Below are 20,801 nucleotides of genomic sequence, written 5' to 3' on the forward strand. Positions count from 1 at the left end.
TACCAACTCATGTTTGTAACATTTCATTGAAGAGGTTTTTTTTAAGACGCTTAAAATGAGGCAAGTTAGAATCTGTGGACATTTATTGTTATTTCTGCACAGAATTTTGTAAAAAAAAAAAAAAAAAAACATCTGCTGATTTCTGTGGAATGATTTTGGGAGTATTATAACTAAAAACATGAACCTTAAAAAAAGTTTTAACTTTTATTTGAACTTTTATTGAATTTTTACAATGCAAATCCAACTAGATCCACTTATTTGTTAAACAAAGCAAGTCTCTCATATAATAAATCTACTAAAAGACAGACAATATGACTTTACAAACTTTATTGTAAATAAATCATATGAACATTTTGATATTAGTTAATAATTATTCTGGAATTAACTTAAAAACTGAATAGAAATAAATTTACACACATATACAAGAATGTAATAATTAGACTAAATGATGGGCTAATATGACACATATTATGAACGTGAATGAGATTATATGCATGTGTATGACAGCTGTCATTATGTTTCATTAGCTCAGTTATGTTATTTTAGGTGCAAAGGTGACAATTGCTTGAGATGTCTTTTTAATGACAACTTGACATTACTAAGACAGCATAACTTGTCATAGATCTGCCATAAACATGATTATCTTAAGGCCATTATAATTATGTCATGAATTTTACAACAGTGTCATTAATGTTTTTCTTGACCTCAACTACAGTGATACAAATTGAATTTTTCATTAAAATGTGATTAATTGTTGGCGCAATAGCCTAGTGGTTAACGCATCGACATATGGTGCAGTAGCACGTCAGGCAGCCCGTGTTCGAATCCCGGCTCGAGGACATTTCCCTACCCCTCTCTCTCTCTCTCTCTCAAACTTTGCTTTCTGTCTAAATGCTGTCTTATCTAATGAAGGCAAAAATCTTTTTAAAAATAATGTAATTAAATACATATTAATGGAACTGTTTTAAAAACAATTTTTGACTGAGTATTGGCTCTTACTGAGACGCTTCAATAAAAAAATAAATTTTGTTTCATTTAAAAGAGTGATCAGAAATATTTTCATGATCACAGATTTATGACAAGTTAATCTTGGTAATGTCAAATCGTCACAATGACGACAAAGACTGTTTCGCATGCAGAGAATGTACTTCAGAGATTATTCTTGCTAGGTCACCTCGGAAGAACAAACTTGGTAGACCATGAGAACACAGAATGCATCCTTTGAGAAATTAAATGTTGCGTTCGTCCTGATGGTCAAGTGACCTTTACACGTTTTAAACGGAAAATGAATTAAACATTACAGATTTCTTACAATGATTTATTGTTTTCCCCTTTTTAAATATATATAAAATGCACAAAAACCTTACAAATGTACTCATTTTAATAAGAATTTCAGCAAATAAACACTATTAATGTGTTTTGCCTTTATTAAGATTTTCATATTAATGTTTACTTTCACCGTCTCATTTAGAGAAACTCCTGAAATAAATAAGTTATATCTCTGAACTTTAATAATAATCAGGTATAAATGCTGTCATGTCATGATTATCAAGGTGTCATGACAGTCTTAGAAACATCTCCTTCAACGAAAATCTTACCATTTTGAATCAGGGTTAGGTGGTAGAGAGTTTTAACTTTGTGTGTATGTCTTATGTGCTTGTTGTTGTGTTTGTTTTTAACCAGAGTTCTATATTACAGTTTCAACACATTTATTATTTAATTAAAATTATCAAACACATAAATAATAACAGTAAAAAAATTATAGCAATGATTCAATAATTTTTTTTTTCTAGTTGATGTTTTTAATAATTTATGATATTTTTAATAATCATGTTGGTATAAAAGTATATTCGTAGTAAAAGTTTACTGCATGTCTGCTGTTGCAGCGTTTATGTTGAGCTCCAGATGTGTAAAACTGAGTTACTAAAAGGAGGTGTTAACAGCATGGCATTTATCAGTGACAAACAAACCATACACTTTTATAGTTGCTGCCCAGTCAGTGTACAAAGCAGAGGAGCTGCATCCCCACACTCTCTGTCATTATATATGCTTTGCTGGTGGAGTGACAGAGGGTTAAATTAGTGGTTGCTTTATCACTAACTATTAATAAGAGTTCATTCATCTCCAAATGCCTGTAATCAGTGCTTCTGTAATGGGACCGAATGGGACATGAATGGGTTGCTCTCTACCTGTGCTGAGATTTTGTTTGTATAGGGGCAAAATGTGTGGGAATGTAGACGCAGGCTTTGAAACAGCATAACATATACTACTTTTTTGACTACAGATAAATGCTTTTGATGTTGTACAGCAGCTTTTCGTGACCTTTATACATTTTAATTCATTAGTCCTTTTATTCATCAGGGGATGGAACTACCAACTTATCCAGCATGTGTTTTACACAGTGGAAGCCCTTCCAGCTGCAATCCAGTACTGGGAAACACCCATACACTCTCATTCACACAGCATACACACACACACACACACACAAACACACACACACAAACACTATGGCAATTTAGCTTATTCAATTCACCTACAGCGCATGTCTTTACTCTCGAACCAGCAACCTTCTTGCTGTGAGGTGATCGTGCTACCCACTGCACCACTGTGACGGCCATTTTAATACATTTGTGACTAAATGTACATTGCAAAAACCAACATTTAAAATCTAACCTCAACCTAAACTTTAACGTGTCTAGTGAAAGGGGTCGTCCAGAGTGTTTTTTTTTGTTTGTTTTTTTTTATTGGAAGAATATGTACAATTACAGAATGTTTGCAAATATATATATAAAAAAAAAAGATCCTCCACATTTTACTTATGCAAAAAACAAAATAAAATAAATTAAAATAAATTAAAACAAAATATTTCCTTCTATAATTATTAGGGTCCAGAGTGTGTTTTTAAGGCTTGGTTGTGTTTATAAGATGCAAGTAAGTGTGCACTCATGCTTCATTTGTAAAAAAAAAAAAAAAAAAAAAGATTTTTATTTTTTTCATATATGTTATTTTAATTATATACAACTACTCTACACAGCTGAACCTCATGCCTGCTCTCTAAAATAAAATCTGACAAGTGTGTATTCAGAATAAGCATGTGTAAGTAAGCTAAATTGCTTAGTTATTAATGGTGCTAAACAGCATTTCCCATTGTTTACATCCGTGTTTAAGTCCCTGCTACAGCATACCGTTAACGCTAGAAACTGTGCATGCAATAGATCAATTTTAACAAAAAAAAATAACTACAGGTTGTGGATCACAATCCACAGCTTCGTCGGTTGGAAGAGTTTTAACCAAATCCAGCACTGAACTGGGAGAGATTCTTAAAGCTGTCCTTTGTCAAATGCTAGATATATTTTTTATAATTCTCTGGAACATAATTAATATTAAACTGTAAGCACTTCTGTTTTTGTGTCGTGTCCTTTGGAAGCCCAAATACAGCAACAGAACAAGCTCTGTGGGAATGGCAGCGTTTGGACTGCATTTTAGCTTTCTCTGCTATAACATTACATAACCTCTTGCCACGATCCTTCACTGCGCAGGGATGTATTTTTTTGTAGTCCCCAAACTTTGTTTGCTGTAGGCTTTGCTAAGCTAATTCTGTAAAAGATTCAGAGATATTGTATCTCGTATGATATCATAGTGGACCACCCTTTTAAATCTAAATCTTCTAAATCCTCTTAATCTTTATTTGACTGTTTTAGATTCAGGATTGATCACAATTTTATTTAGCTGTTAATTTTCATTCATAATATCTTTCTTCCATTTTTAGAGCCTTCTGTTGTACCAGAGCTTGAGCCTGAAGCTGACCAAGGCACCAAAGAGAAGAAAAAGAAGAAGGACAAAAATCGATCCAAGGCTGAAGATAGAATTGATCAGGAAGAAAATGAAGGGAAGTCAGCAAAAGAGGAGGACAGCGACACCAGTAAACTGAGAAAAACCACCCCAACTCAACCTGGCACTGGTAATAGAATCACATTTCAGACGTAAATCAACCAAATAATAAAACATCATCAATGTTAATTGACTGAATAAATATGCAAATATGATTGTAAAGTGTTGTAAAGTGCCAGTGTTTAACAGAGTAAATGAGCCATGCTGATGTTTCCTGTGTCTGTATAGTGAAGGATAATAACAGAATTAGGGATAAACCAGAGTTAATGACACTCTATAGGTTGTTATCAGGGCCCCTCGAGTGCCCTCAGGACTGAAGTTTATTCCCTTCTTCCTCCCATCTGTAAAAAACACACACACACACACACACCGATAGGAATGCACCATGGAGGAGCACACATACAGTGCATATGTAAAGAGATCTTGCAAAATCACTCCACGGATTGCTTTATATAAGGGTAGAGATAATTGCAAAATGTTTGTAAGTGTAAAAAGACACTTAAGTATCCCTCACAGCAAAAAATAACTGCAAACATGCACAGGCTGAGACATTAAAATACATTCCTCTGCTTAACTCTTAAAGTGCCCAATTATTCTATTTTAAAAGTTTCTATATTTGGTTTTTGAGTCTCTTATAATCTTTTCCACTGAGCGTTACGGTTTCATATGAAATAAAAAATAAAATTGTGAATAAAATAGTGAACTGTAGCATACACATTTAACACGCCTATTAATAAACCCCTTTCAGGTTATAGGATTTTTGATGCATTACCAGTTAAGACAGTCACTGTGCCAGATTATAGGATTTTGGATTCCATCTTGTTGTTTTGTGGGTACCAAATATGCCAGACTATACTTGCTTCATGATCAATCATTGCATGATGTCTATGGCACGCATTCTTTCATCAAAAAGCCACATCAATTATAAATATCGCTGTAATTGTCTTGATTTGTTTGTTTACTTGGTAATTCCACTACTCACTAACCGTGCTGCAGAAGTGCCTCACTATCAATCACCAATATTTATTTTTATTTTTATTTTTTTATGGTAGTTCTGCGATGACAGATCATATAAGTGTACTGTTGCCATAACTTCATGAAGATTTTTTCCATGTCATGGAAGCAGTTCTCTTTCATTCAGCTCTTTGCAACTCTCACATGGTCACCCACTGAAGCTAAGCAGAGCTGTGCCCGGTTAGTAACTGGATGGGAGACCACATGGGAAAAGCTAGGTTACTGCCGGAAGTCGTGTTTGTGAGGCCAAAAGGGGATGCTCAACCTGCGGTTTGTGTGGGTCCTAACGCCCCAATATACAGAAGGGGGCTATATACTGCTCAGTAAGCGGCATCTTTCGGATGAGACATTTAACCAAGGACCTGACTCTTTGTTAAAAATCCCAGGATGTCCTTCGAAAAAAAAAAAGAGTTAAGGTTTAACCCCAGCATCCTGACAAAATTCGCCCACTGTCCTCTCTCCATCATGGCCTCCTAACCATTCCCATATCATCAAAAGTCTCCTCTCCACCAATCAGCTGGTGTGCGGTTCTGGCGCAATATGGCTGCCGTCACATCATCCAAGTAGATGCTGCACACTGGTGGTGAATGAGGAGGTTTTGCAGTTCGCTGCGTTGAAAAGTTCAAGCTTGGTGAATTCTGACCTGTAAAATCGCATCACATGATTGCGTAAAACCAATCGAAGATCAAAACATGACTTCTCTGGACAGAAATTTAACACATGGACCGCTTGCTTTTTTAAATGTCTAATCATCTTGTTTAACTCCGCCCCTTTTCGCAGCACAGTGCTACAGAATTTCGCAAGCTGAAACTCTAATGTGACCGCAGCTTAACTTGTATGTTTCAAAAAAGCCTAAAGGACTCAATTAGTTTGTTCAGGTGTGTTTAACTATGGTTAAAGCTAAACTATGCAGAACTGTAGCCCTTTAGGAACAAAGTTTGCCCTTTACAGTATGTCAAGCCGTATATGTCAAGCAAATTTTGCTGAAATCAGGAAAAAATTGTACCGTCTGAATGTAGCTTTAGGGTACCTAGCACAACAGCACGGTACCAAAAGGGTGAAGCTAGACTTTATGCTGAATGCTAATGGCTTTCAGAGAATTGTGACCAGGGCATGGAACAAGACAATTCCATTGTCTTTTGTCATTTTTTTTTAAAAATACACCTCAAAAGCCAAAAACAGTAACAAGGCATTACAATAGCTTTACATTCATCCAAGATCAATTTCTTTTTCTTTTTTTACATAATAAATCTTTCCTCACAGTGTATGTAACAGTTTGATTTGTTTCTGCCTTTCTGCTGTTGTTATATATACGAAAGCTAAAACCTTTAACCATTGACTTCCTGACATAGCCAAGCCAGGTTCTGCCCATTCTCATTCACCTGAAACACCCAGCTCATAGTCACCGCAACCAGCAAGATCCCTCTCACCTGCCTACTGATACCTGAAACACACCTGCACATCATCCCCGCTCATCACTCCAGCTCCTTAAATCCCCTCACCATCCCTCACTTAGTGTCTGGCCTCGTCGCATAGAGAAGGACAAACTCTCATGCGTGATTCGCTGCTGGTTCCTTCCTTGTTGTGTGCTTTCCGATATTCTCAATTTCAGTGTTCATCATCAGTCTCCGGTTCTATCCCATCATCTGGTCAACTGCTCAACTACGCAAAATAAAGACTGTTCACAACAGAAACCCTATTTAACTGTCATTCATACTCGCAGCTCTGGTCTCGTCCCCATTCTGTGACACTTCCATAGTAGGAAAAGCAAATGGAAGTCAGTGGTTACAGGTTTCCATCTTTCTTCAAAATATTTTCTTTTGTGATTAACAAAAGCAAGAACGTCAAACAGGTTTAAAAGATGAGTTAAGGATGACAGAATTTTCTAATTTGGGAGAGCTATCACTTCAAGTTTGTGAAGGAAGTTAGACTGAAATCAATGACTACTGGTTTCAGGCAATTTTGAGTATAGTTAAACATACTTGGCAGTAATGTCAATGAACTTACTGAAAGAACATGTTGGGAAAAGGCATATTGGGCACTTCAATGCCAGCACTTACTAAAACAGCCTTTTCCCCCCATGTGTATTAAGCTGTTTCCACACGAAAGCCATTTGAATGCAGTGCTGAGGCTCAGGCGGAACTGGTCCTGCTGGTGGACGGATCCTGGAGCATCGGTCGGACAAACTTCAGAAAAGTGAGGGAGTTCCTTCAGGGCCTTGCTGTCCCCTTTCACATCGGCCCAGAGGGCGTCCAGATAGGTAGGAGACTGTATTTAATGGTTATGTGCTTCAGTCTCAACATTCATACCCCATTCTTCAGTGTCACGTGATCTTTTAGAAGTTCTTTAAATATGCTAAATTGCTGCTCAATAAACATTTTTATTATCATCAGTTTTTATTTATTTATGTTTTTTTTGAAAATATTTTTTAAAATGTGACACTTTTTAAAGGCTTTTCATGAATACAAGTTAAAAGTACACCGTTTGTTTATAAAAAAGAAAGCTTTTATAACACGAATGCCTCTTGATTTAATGAATGAATGCCATTGGTGGTTAAAAGTATTAATTTTTTTATGGTTTCAGCGCTGTCTCAGTATAGTGGAGATCCACGCACAGAGTGGCATCTTAACAACTTCACATCAAAAGAGCCGCTCCTGGAAGCCGTCAGGAACTTCAGATACAAAGGAGGGAACACTTTTACAGGTAATTCAATCGCTTCCTTTATACTTCTTTCCAGCCTTGGAATTGAAAATATTTAAAAAAGTGCAACCTCTATTTTATGTCTTTATGGCTATTAATTCCACCACTGATGCAATAACATACATGTTCTTTGGCTATAAAAACACTTAAGCATATGGCTATAATTGCCAACCTGTTTTACTTGAATGACTGACACTGATAGCAATAAAAAGACACATTTACTGGCAGGTACTAGTATGAGCACTATATAAAACATCTTTTCAATATACTTTGAATAATTAGGTTAGGTTATTTTATTTAAACCCAAAGGTAGATTTGATTTGCAGTTAAGAGTCTTCATTTTATTACAGGGCCAAAAAAAACTCACAAAGTGACAACAACAAAGGGGCATAAAGACATAAAACATAAACATACAAAACACTCAAAATAAAATAAAATAATAAATAAATAATCACTTTAATGGCACTATTTTTCATATTCTTATTGCACTATTTCCAAAGCATACCTTTTACACCTTTTATATTTGTTGAAATGCACATTATCCTGTGACATACTTATTTTTGTCATATTAATAATCTTAATTCTCTTGACGCATCGATCAAGATCTATCTGCAAATTTGAACATCCTCAGATTGTTTTTTTTTTTTGATGTTCTGATGTTCTGTATCCCAGGGCAGGCTCTCATCCACGCTCTTGAGAACAATCTGAAGGAGGAGGTGGGTGCGCGACCCAACACTCCTCAGTTCTTGCTTCTTCTCACTGATGGCAAATCTCAGGATGACGCCATTGCTGCTGCCAACAGACTGAAGAATGCTGGTGTGGAGATCATTGCTATAGGTGAGAGAGCCTCTTTAAGCAAAATACACATCTGTAAAAACGAACATAGATTGAGAATGAATCATCAAAATGTTTGGGAATTCTTTTAAAAATACATTAAAGATAACAGTGCTTCAATATTTAATACATCGCTATTAACCATTTTCATATTTTATTATAATTTAATATGGATTAAATTTGTGAATTTTCAACATCATAACTATAATCTTCAGCATATTGTTATTATACATTTCCAGAAATCATTCTATGTTGACATTCAGTTTAAGAAACATTTGTGATAATTATCAGTTAAGGAAACAGGGGTGCCTGGTGGTTTTTGTGAAAAGTATTTTTTTTTTTAGGAACTGTGTTTTTTCAAGAATTTTTTATGTCTTCATTTTATGAATAGAATAGAACATGAATTATAAATGAATTGAGATTAGCAGAGAACAGTTATAGTTTTATTGCATTCCTGATCCTTGTTAAATAAACAATGTGTTTATATACAGGGCTCAACATTAACTCTTTTGCTGACCAGCCACTGTGTCTAGTAGTTTTCCAAAGTTACTAGCCACTCTGCATTTTCACTAGCCACAATTTTGTTCTTAGGAAAATACAAATAATATGCTTAGATTTCATGTTGACATGTTAAAATATTTAATTACATATAATATATAATAATTATAATGTAATAACTTAAGGGATGAAGTGGTTTCTAAGTGGTTAGCATTGTCGCCTAACAGCAAGAGTTGCTGGTTTGAGTCCCGGCTGGATCCGTTGACGTTTCTGTGTGGAGTTTGCATGTTCTCCCCGTGTTTGTGTGGGTTTCCTTTGGGTGCTCCAGTTTCCTCACAGTCCAAATACATGCGCTATAGGTGAATTGGGTTAGCTAAATTGGCTGTAGTGTACCGTATTTGTGTGTATGAGTGTGTAAGTGTGTTTCCCAGTACTAGGATGCGGCTGGAAGGGCATGCTCTGCGTAAAACATATGCTGAATAAGTTGACGGTTCATTCTGCTGTGGCGACCTTTGATTAATAATGGGACTAAGGAAAATTAGGAAAAGAAAATGAATAAAGGAATGAATAAATGAATTATTACTTAATTTGATGTGTTTTTACTTGATTTAGGTCATTTAAAATCCCTCTGACCACCCAATGTATAATATGCATAGTAATTTGGCTGGTTTAAAGTAGTCAACATTTGAGGTGGTTCAACACCTTTCATCAAAGTTGACGAAAAGCCAAAGCATCAGATTTTGTCTTAGGACAACTTTGAACTTTTTTGGTCCTTTTCAAATGTTGACTAATACCAAAGTCCCTTTAAGACAAGTCATTTCACACGGCGGCCATCCTTGAAGCACCTTTTGGGCAGTATTTTCAGGTATCCTGTCTTAATGGGAAAACATCTAATAAAAAAATAAACTGTTTGTCAAGCTTAAGAGAACAACCACTAAAATGAAGCAACAACTGTCACATAACTTTAATTTCTAAACATTCGAATCAAACTAAATCTGCATTTTTTCAGGTTGCTTGAGCTAAAGCTCTTGCGCACCTGAAGGGAATGACATCACGACACCAACCTCATTTATGGCTGTTTTACACACATCATCCTCTGGATAATGATTATCTAATTGCGCTGGTTTTCTGAAGTAATTCACAACTTATTTTTTGAAGGCAAATCTGCTCCAGAAATGACAGTGACTCTTTGTTTATAAGTTTGTGGGTATTTGAGTAGTTACTGTCATGTGATTTGACAGGATGGACTGTACCTCACATTCATTTCATACCGATTACATAACCAAAAAGGTTTAGTTTCAAGTGTTGTTGACTCATTTAAAAGTACAAATTTCAAGCTTTATTTGGATATATTTCTTATGTCTGTGAAGTATGTCAAGTATTCGTTGAGATTGCAGTGTGTTTGTTGACCACAAAAACTGTTGTAAAAGCACACGCCTGGTCCAAAATTCTCCTCTGGAGAAACATCAGTCTATAGCAATCGATGATTGGTTCTTGTTTTAGTAGGCGGGGCTTCATTCGCCATATTGACCATTACATTTTTCACCATTCAAAACTGTATGAGTGACATATCTTGTGTATTCTATAGTCTTTGCTATTACATACACTACAGGCCATACCATATAAATAGAGAATTTAAAGCCCAACATTTGGAATATAAAAGCCCAACTTTATTGTGTTTTTTTTATCTAAGTTTTCTGTTTGTTTGCTTGTTTGCTCTTGTCCAGGTGTGAAAAATGCAGATGAGGCAGAGTTGAGGCAGGTGGCGTCTGAACCTCTGGAGCTGAATGTGTATAAGGTGAATGATTTTCCTCTGCTCAGTAAACTGGTGGGAAAACTAGCACGCATCCTCTGTGGCAAGATTGAAGACCGTATTAAAGCCAAGAGTAGGTCAATCACAAATTTGTTTTCATTAAATTGGCGAATCTGTACCGTACACTCACATTAAAACTAAAAACTGTATCTTTGTGAGAAGGAATGGAGCATCCAACTCAGGAACCAGTTCTGTCATTTCCCAGCCCAACTGATCTGCAGTATGTAGGACTGGGCTCCAGAGAGGTGCGTCTGCGCTGGACCGTCCCCAGCAGAAATCCCCAGCAATACAGAGTGGTTTACCACACCGCTGAAGGACAGAGCCTTAATGAGGTGAGACGGAGGTCTAGCATTATCATGGACATTATTTGGTGTTATTTCTCTCTTTTTTTTTTTAAATCATGGGCTTTGAAATGCTGAATTTTCACATTTAAATGCTAGTATGTGCTGCATTATCTTGTCTGTATAATGTGCTCGCTTTTTGATGCAGCAAAAATATTTCTTTTAATTTGATTACATTGCTTAGCTTAATATCTCACTGCTTAAGTATTTATTAACAATATGTATTTAAATATTGTTTTGAGAGTTGTGTTTTAAAACTGTATATAATGTTGTTTAAAACAAAAAGAATGAGGATTTTCAGGGCCTGAGGTTTCAGAGCTTGAAAAGCAGTTTCCTGTAGTGTAGAATGAGTTTTTCAAGCTCCCTCAGGTCACTTGATTTTTACTTGAAACTAAATTGAAAGTTTTGAAAAAAGGAATATTAAATGTTGCGGGGAAATACCAACACAGGCTCATTCAGAAAATGTAGCCCTATATACATTTCAGACACTTTCGCATGAAACGCTAAACCAAGGTCCTGACTTTCTGTGGTCATTATAAATCCCATGGCACTTCTCGTAAAGAGTAGGGGTGTAACTCTGGTGTCCTGGCCAAATTCCCACCATCGGCACTTACCTATCATGGCCTCCCAAACATCCCCATCCACCGAATTGGCTCTATCACTGTCTCTCCACTCCACCTAAAGCTGGTGTGTTGTGAGCGCACTGGCGCCGCTGTCCTGTGGCTGTGGAGAGACCCTCCCTCATGATTGTGAAGTACGTTGGGTGTATGGCCATACATGATAAATGCGCCATAAAAATACACATTACGTTTCTAGAAATTGCTAATTATTTAGCCAGAGCTGCGTATGGCTGCATTTTGTCTTGAAAACAAATGCTATCAGGTGGTATGATGCCGTTCCTGTTTTCGCTTACCAGCTAAGCGCCTATCTCCGTATGGACGGCTTTTCCGCTGTTACCAGTTTGTCTAGTTAGCTCGACATGTATGTCAGCAGGCTTGAGACGCAGAGCGGAGTTGACCATGAAAACGGGGTTTAAGTCCGGTGAAGAACAGTTCCAGAAAGCATGTTAGACAAAAGCAAAAGCTACAAAATAAAATTAACAAGTAGATAACAGGGTGAGAATGTGGTAAAATCCAAAAATGTGTTAAAAATAAGGGGGCTTTTCTTTTTTTGTAATGCTTTTATAAACACTGCAGTTGGGTTTAGCAAAGTGGGTGGGCAGATCAATCTGTGCTTTATAAAACACTATTGGTTGGGTTTAGTGAAGAGGGAGTGTGGGAGTATCGGTCGGTCAGTCAGTCAGTCGACAGCGGCCTCTGGTGGATTTTCGTGAGAACAGCTGGCATGAATGGCACGCGCAGTGGGCACTGGTGGACTCGCAAAAACAAAAACTGCAAAAAAACGTAGCTCTTGGAACGTATTTTGCTCTCTCCAGAAATTTATATTGGGCTATGTAATCAGAATGAGCCTGGGTTGGAAAACACTTTTGTAAAGTATTAAAGTGCAAATGAATTATATAATCCATTATAAGAAAAACACAAATATTTTAGGAATGTTGAAACTTGTTTAAAATGAAAACCTGTAAACAAATAAACTGCCCGGCACAATCAACTACTCTCAAAAATCTGAATATGGCCAACCGAATAATAAGCAAATAAAACATAATAATAAAATTAATACCAATCGTTGTAGCTGCCCTTTGGCATCCATGAATGAGACCGAGAGTTTTTGACGGGTGCCTCTTTCTTTTTTTTGCTCAAGAAGAGAACCATTCAACTGTCGCTGCATAGCACCATGAAACTGCACAAAGAAACAACAAAAATCAATGAATACAACTTGTATACAGAAAAATATGACAAATAAAGATACAATGTAAAGAGAATTATATGAAAACTAAACGATATAAAGTATATAAAGACAGTTTGAAACAACTAATAAAAAGGCAGAACTCACAATTAACACACCTTGGGTGTCTAGAAAGGCGCCATTTACAAATAAAACAAATTATTATTATTATTATTATTATTATTATTATTATTATACATACAAACAAACTGGCTTAAATAAACAACTTCACAATCCTTCACTCCCAAAGGGTTCTAGGATTTAAATAGAGCAAGATTAAGCCTCCTTTCTTCATAAAGCGCTGCTAATCTCTATGAACTGCACAGAAACAGGTATCCTCTTTGCTCTGCTAGTTTGACTAACCTATTTGTTACCCGTACTACGAAAAACATGTGACATGCTCTCAACAAATTAAAAGTGGTATGATCATTTAGTGATCACTTACAATCGTTTTATTCAAATACAAGTTAAAATTCACATTTTGAGCCTCTTTTGTAAAAAAATAAAAAATAAAAAAATTTTTTTGGTCCTTTTTTTTAAAATATAAGGTCCAAGGTTAGGAATTTCTCCATTTAACATCATTATATAATAAAAGCTGCCTATATATACAGCAGCTGGTTGTTGGAATGATTGTTTGCATTTGCCAAACTGATTGCTAACATCAAAAACTCTGACTGTAACAGTAAATAATGCGAATGTTGGTTTACTGCCACAATCATTATGTTGTCTTTTGTCATTGAATTGGCAATAAAGTGTATCTATGAATTATAGTATAGATTTGATTATATGTGAACTTCAGAATCTAACTGATTTCTTTTGTTAATTTACAGTTCTGTGAGTGACGCGAGTTTGAACATACAGTACATCCTCTTATCACATTGTTTTTCATCCAATATGATGTGAAATATGCATGAGTTGGTATCTGTCAGCCATCAGTACATGCTTGAGGCTGTAATCCTGTAAAGGTGTGAAAACCTATAATTACTCAAATGGCTGTGTTTATTTGTCCTACTTTTGAGCACTGGGAGTTAAAGAAAGCTTGGTTTGTGGCGCCATCTATGGGACATTAACTGTGCTGCATTCAATACCGACATTCAAAAAACCTACTTTGTGTAAATATTGGGTATGCATGTTGTTGGTTGATTTCAGCTGGTGGTTAATGGAACAGAGTCCACAACTCTGCTGACAGGACTGTCCTCACAAACACAGTACCATCTATCCATCTTCCCCGTCTATGAGAATAAAGTGGGCTCCGCTCTCAGAGGCACCTTCACCACATGTGAGTTTCAGCTTAGTCTATATATAAAATGTATTCAGATATTTCTCAAGTGATGTTTCATGGAGCTGAGTTTTCAACACATTTTAAACATAATAATTCACTAAAAACTCATTTTTAGCCCATCATTGAGTCTATTTATTTAGTTGTGTTAATGTGTGTAAATTTATATTTATTCAGTTTTTAAATAAATTTCATTAATATTATTGTTATATAATAATAGTAATGTTAAAATGTTCATATGATTTATTTACAATACAGTTTGTAAATTATGTTCTGTCTCTTACCAGATGTATTATATGAGAGGCTTGCTTTATTTACCAAATAAGGGGATCTAATTGGGTTTGCATTGTAAACATTAAATAAAAGTAAAAAATGTTTTATTTTTTATTGTATATTTAAAGTTTTAGTTATGATACTCCCAAAATCATTTTTACAAAATTCTGTGTGGAAATTGCAAAAAATGTCTGTCACTACTAATAATGCATTTCTTTTGTGTTTGACATGATAACAATACATACTAATTTACTAAGATACTAGTGGCTTAAAGTGCCATTTAAAGCCTTAACTAGGTCAACTAGTTAAGTTAAAGATTAACCGTTAGGTTAATTAGGCAAGTGGGACAACATTGATTTTTTCTGTAGCCAATCCAAAAATAATAATAATCTTAAGGGGCCTAAGAATATGGACTTTACCTCTTTTTTATACATTTTTAACTGTATTTTTTATTCAAGGCAAACTTTAAAAAATAAGATTTTTCCCTGAAATAAAATAAATATATAATTGTGGGGGAAAAAAAAGGGCGAGGCAGTGGCTCAGTAGGTAGTGCTGTCGCCTTACAGCAAGAAGGTCGCTGGATCGCTGGTTCGAAGTTGCCGTTTCTGTGTGGAGTTTGCATGTTCTCCCTGCCTTCGCGTGGGTTTCCTCTGGGTGCTCCGGTTTCCCCCACAGTCCAAAGATATGCGGTACAGGTGAATTGGGTAGGCTAAATTGTCCATAGTGTATGAGTATGTGTGCGAATGCATGTGTAGATGTTTCCCAGAGATGGGTTGAGGCTGAATGGGCATCCGCTGCGTAAAAAACTTGCTGGATAAGTTGGCGGTTCATTCCACTGTGGCGACCCCGGATTAATAAAGGGACTAAGCCGACAAGAAAATGAATGAATGAATAGTGAAAAAAAATTCCAAATAGTGAAAAATGCTTTGAAAAAATGTCATTTTTATCCTTGCACAATTGGGAATTATTTTTAAAATAATTGCAATTGCAAAAGAGGCTAATGATTTTGTTTTCAAATCTGTTGTTAGGAGGGTGACAAGGATGTAATATAAAAACCGTGAACAAATAAAATCACTTTTAAGAACCCTTGGGGTGGGGTCTGTTTATTTGTTTGTTTTTTTCTATTTCTTTTTCAAACACTCAAAATGTGAAGCCAAATAGCCACAAAAAAAAATAAACAAGAAATATCCCCTATCTATACAAAATAAATACATACATCTAACAAAATAACAGAAATAAAATACAAAACTACTTCTGTCTCTCTAACAATATATAAAAACAAGAGAAAATATTTACCGAAAAGAAAAGTGTGGCATCCAACTCCTACTGCATCTTACCGTGTATATACAATATACAGTACTTACAATAACAACAAACAAACCCAAAACAAAATTACAAGGGGGGTACACAGATAGTTAAACAACAAACAAACAAAAGTCAAACTTTACACTCACACAAACCAGGAATACACAATCAAAAAAATACCACTTGCAACTATATTTTTCTACTGCACCAAATGCCAAACAACACGCCAAGCAACTCGCTCTCTCTAGCTCCACGCTTGTTCCACTTTTTAAAAGACGTTCTGGGTCACTCCAGCCAATCCCAGAGTACGTCGTTAGACGTAATTAGGGTGGGGCCTGTGGAAAGGGAAAGAGCAGTAGAGAGAAAGAGAAAAAGAGAAAGAAGGCGAGGGGGGGAAACGAGACACACATACACTTGCGAACGCAACACTATATACAGTGTTAATAGTTTAAAATCCCAAGACCAAACTGATCTGCAATTTAAAATTAGGGAAACCAAAAATTCTGTTTCTTGCCTGTACACCTGGCACTTATAAGTTATTTTCAATTTGACACATTACATTTGTTTGTCTGTTAAATGCTACAAAATCATGCTGGTCAAGTGCAGCTGACTTTAAAACAGAAAGGGGAAAAGTAATTTTGAAACTGTGCTATAATCCTCTTCTCTTTTAGTACCATTGGCAATCCCTGAGGCTCTGGAGGTCACAGCCTCCTCTGCCAGCAGTCTGCGGGTGCGCTGGCAGCCGGCTGCTGGAGCCACACAGTACATGGCCTTATACTCAGCACTCAATGATGGAGAGCCTGATGATGCCAAAGAGGTGAGTGTAGGATTGTGTGTCATGCCACCATATGGCTCTTATTTTAATATAATGGTTTTGTGGTTTTCTTTTTTTGTGCCAGGTGAAGTTTGGACCTGCTCAGACAGATGTTGAATTGGTGGATTTGATCCCGTCCACGGATTATTCAGTCACACTTTATGCACTGTATGATGAGGACCCCAGTGACCCAATCACAGCCATCGGCACCACATGTAAATATCGATTTGTTTAACACATATACAGAAGTATACATCTCTCCATATGCTCAGAAAAAAAGGTATGAAAGCTGTCACCGGGGCGGTTGCTTTTCAAAGGACCATATTTACACTGATGACTTCTTTTTACCATTGATTTAATAATATACATGTAAATATATGTTATATATAAGTAAAAGTAATAAATGCTTTATTAACATAACTTAATTTTGTTTGTAACCTAAAGTGATGACTGTTTATGTTTTGTAAATCTCCTATAAAAACAATTAAAACCTCAGTTGTTTTCTAAAGAGAAGAAAGGAAATGAAAAACAGAAAGATTTAGAACAAAAAATAATTTCAGGATACACAAGTGAAACTGTATCAAATGAAAACAAGCTTATTTACTGGACAGTTTAAACATTGCTGAGTAACACTGAAATGTCATATTGTCATATTGTTCATATTGTTTGTTCATGTTGTTATATTATATTGTTGTTGTTTTATTATTTATGTACATTGAAATTTCATGTACATTATTATTACATATTACTTTATGTAGTATTTTGACACTCCTGTCATTCAGCAATGTACAGTAATTTTATTTTCAGATAAGATTGCAAAGATTTATTTTTCAGTTGATATTGAGCCTTTATTTGTCATTTATCAGGGATTTACAAAGCGTAAGTAGTCCTCACTTTAGATTAGGACACAAAGAACATGAAGTATGAACATACAAAGTGTAAATGTATACATGCCAATCCAAATAGTTTATTAATCATTTACTTACTCAATCTGAATTATTATCTTTAAAATTGTGTTAAAAAAACTTCTCTTTGATCAACATCACTTATTTTTTGCATATACCTGTATATATTTTGAACATTTATTTCACAGAAGGGCTAATAATTTTGTCTTCAACTGTATATTAAGTTGTAACTTTATTGAAATGATTAAGGGTGAGTAAATAGAGACTAATAGAATTTTTATTTTTGACTTGAACTTATCCTTCGATAATGTTGCAACAGAAGGTAATCGAGAAAACAAACTCACATTGCCTTCATTTTCATCACTAATCACTATAATATGCAGTAAACCAGAAATAGATACATCTGCTTCACCTGGTATTTTAAAAGACAATTTGCTACATCAACTTTTTAATTCCTAGAGATAAAGATAAACTTGAGTGGAAATTGTAAATTATGTGACAGAAAAAGAACTCAGAATCCTTTTTAATCAGTTCATTGAAATGAAACTGCTAAACTGAAGAGAATTCACTTCTTTCACTAATGTCTTTTGCTCATTTCCTCTGCAATTTCTCCTTATTTTTCCAGTCCCATTGCCTTCTCCGCTCAGTTTGCAGTTTCCCATGGTCAGTCACAGCACTCTGAGGGTCACTTGGGTCCCTGGAGCTGTCGATGTTCCCGCCCACCGGATCATTTACAGCACCAATCACGGCAGTGATGTCAAGCAGGTGAACAGAAGCCTCTTCTTACAGTTGAAGACATAATTATTAGCCCTCCTGTGAAATTGTAATAGTTGTTTACATTTTTCAAATTTCAAATTTTGATGTTTAACAGAACAAGAAAAAGGTTTTATGGTATTTCATATTACTATATATTTTGTTGTTCATATTACTGTATATAGATTGTTTCTTTTAGTTTAACTAAAATAAATAAATACAGTACAGACCAAAGTTTGGACAAACCTTCTCATTCAAAGAGTTTTCTGTATTTTCATGACGATGAAAATTGTAGAGTCACAATGAAGGCATCAAAACTATGAATAAACACATGTGGAATTATATACATAACAAAAAAATTGTGAAACTTCTGAAAAAAATGTCATATTGTAGGTTCTTCAAAGTAGCCATCTTTTGCTTTGATTGCTGCTTTGCACACTCTTGCCATTCTCTTGATGAGGTCAAGAGATTCGCGAAAGTTACATTGTAAAAATAACCTGCAATAGGTGAAATCCATGAAGTAGTCAGCTGTATTTTTACAATTATTATAGATGTTTCAAAGCTGCAAAACCCCTCACTACACACTTTATACACTTTTCTCAGACAGGCATAACCTTTTCACATTTTTCTCTCTTGTTTAAATACTCTCAAAGTTCAAACCTTTGTAGAAAATTAAGTCCAGTATTATAGAATGAAACCAAAAAACATTTGATCTTCATTTATTTATTCCATAATAGCTGCATAACTTCTATATTCCTTTAGCATGTCCAGAAGTTAAACTTTTTATGCGATGGTTAGCATCTTCCTCTTCCTCTTTGGTGGTGCAGAACGACATCGTCGACATTCTGTGGAGAAAACTTGCAATATATAGTAAATCACTTCAGAGTCACACTGCTAACGATCGAAGATTTATGTTAATTTGGCAAACTGAACGCATTCTGTACTGTACAGGAGACATGACAAGGAGGAGATTGATTGACAGTGATTGACAGCAGTCTACAGCCAATCAGGATGTACAAATGCAAATTGCACAAAACAATTCCGTGAAACTGCGAGGCCACGTAAAGTGAATCGAGTTATAGCGAGGGACCACTGTATTTACATTTTTAAAAGCCATTATCATTAACCTCTTTAAGAAATTATTATTATTGTGATTGTTTCTTGACAGAACAAAGCACTGTTGACTTGCGTAATTAACCTAATTAACTTTAAGCCTTTAAATTGCACTTTAAGCTGAATACTAGCATCTTGTAAAATACGATGTGCTGTCATCATGGCAATGACAAAAGAAATGAGATGTTATAAATTATTTATTAAAATTATTCCCTTTAAAAATGTGATGACAGACTCTCTCTATTAAACAGCACTTGGGAAATATTAGGAAAAGAAATGCAATATTTATTTAAATAATCTAATAATTTTGTCTTCCAATGTATATTAGATGTTCTACCCAAACATCATTGTGCATAGTTATCTGTATTTCTCAGGTGGAAGTCAGAGGTGTGAACACAGTGTTGCTGCAGAATCTGTCATCCCTCTCCAGGTATCTCGTGTCAGTCCATTCACTCTACGAGAAGGGCCTGTCCAGCCCGGTCACGGCCAATGTTACTACCTGTAAGTCTGTGACGCATATAACTCTGTGACTCTGATTTGGAAGACTGCTGCTCACATGTGTTTGATCTTTCAGTGAGGGTTCCAGCTCCATCAGATCTGAGGGTCACTAACTTCACCGGCAGTGAGATAACAGTACGATGGGAAGCTGCAGCTGATGATGTGGTCTTTTATCTCATCAAATGGATCTCGCTCAATGGAGGAGACCTCAGCCAGGTTAGCTCCAACTCAAGTACTTCCTGTGTTCAGTCAAGATTGAAATTCAGTGGAGATCAAATCATCATTTTTTCTGTTGTCTTGTTCAATTTGTCTTACATGAACGACTAAACATTGGGGGACTTGAAATGTCAGATTTGCAATGGCTAGATTCTCTTATTATGAAAAAAGGAAATCATCTCTCTTTGGATTTATTCTGGACAACATGCTTTTAAAGGGTTTAATTTACTTTAAAACAGCTCGTCCACTTACAAAGTCGGTAAAAACTGGAAAGTTGAGCCTGTCACACTAAAGATTGAGTATGTGGAATTTGGTCAGATGGTGCTCCGAAAATAGGCTGGATAATTTGCTTTTTATTTGAAATTTCTAGCACGTTTTGACCTTCTAGTAGTCTCATGTATTCATGTCATGCGAATTCGCAGGTCAGAGTTAACAAACCTTAAACTTCCACATTCTAATGTGTTTGAATGGAAGTCTAAGGGGCAAAAAGTGTAGTGTGACCAGAATATACAGTATTATACCAGTTTTTCCGAAAATTCTGAAAATCACCACCAGATGCCAGATTAACACCAATAAATGGGAGGAAAACTAAAGTGAACCAGTGTTATTTTTTTCAAATATGTCAATGAAATATACTTAAACTTGTTTTGTACTTCATTAAATAAGACTTAAAATAGTACTTAGCTGTGACCTTGAAATTTCGAAAGTT

The 20,801-nt window shown here is 35.6% G+C and overlaps 1 protein-coding gene and 1 long non-coding RNA gene across 5 annotated transcripts in view; one reads left to right on the forward strand and one right to left on the reverse strand.

Annotated features, from left to right (window-relative positions):
* The window catches only part of col20a1 (collagen type XX alpha 1 chain), a 61,041-nt gene that overhangs the window by 18,208 nt on the left and 22,032 nt on the right, over nt 1-20,801 (forward strand). For all 4 annotated transcript variants that reach the window (NM_001440748.1, XM_087305003.1, XM_087305004.1 and 1 more), the window contains 12 exon segments: nt 3,770-3,961; nt 6,998-7,165; nt 7,489-7,608; nt 8,278-8,442; nt 10,665-10,823; nt 10,913-11,082; nt 14,086-14,215; nt 16,465-16,610; nt 16,693-16,822; nt 18,138-18,277; nt 19,753-19,879; nt 19,953-20,092. In NM_001440748.1, coding sequence (NP_001427677.1) covers nt 3,770-3,961; nt 6,998-7,165; nt 7,489-7,608; nt 8,278-8,442; nt 10,665-10,823; nt 10,913-11,082; nt 14,086-14,215; nt 16,465-16,610; nt 16,693-16,822; nt 18,138-18,277; nt 19,753-19,879; nt 19,953-20,092 — 1,787 coding nt within the window.
* Nucleotides 3,773-6,052, reverse strand: LOC147831286 (uncharacterized). The gene is made up of 2 exons (XR_015523477.1): nt 4,899-6,052; nt 3,773-4,835 (listed from the first exon to the last, which is right to left on the reverse strand). It is a non-coding gene; the product is annotated as an uncharacterized LOC147831286 (long non-coding RNA).

Source organism: Danio rerio, chromosome 23 (assembly GCF_052040795.2).
Source record: "Danio rerio strain M-AB ecotype USA chromosome 23, GRCz13ab, whole genome shotgun sequence".
NCBI lineage: Eukaryota > Metazoa > Chordata > Actinopteri > Cypriniformes > Danionidae > Danio > Danio rerio.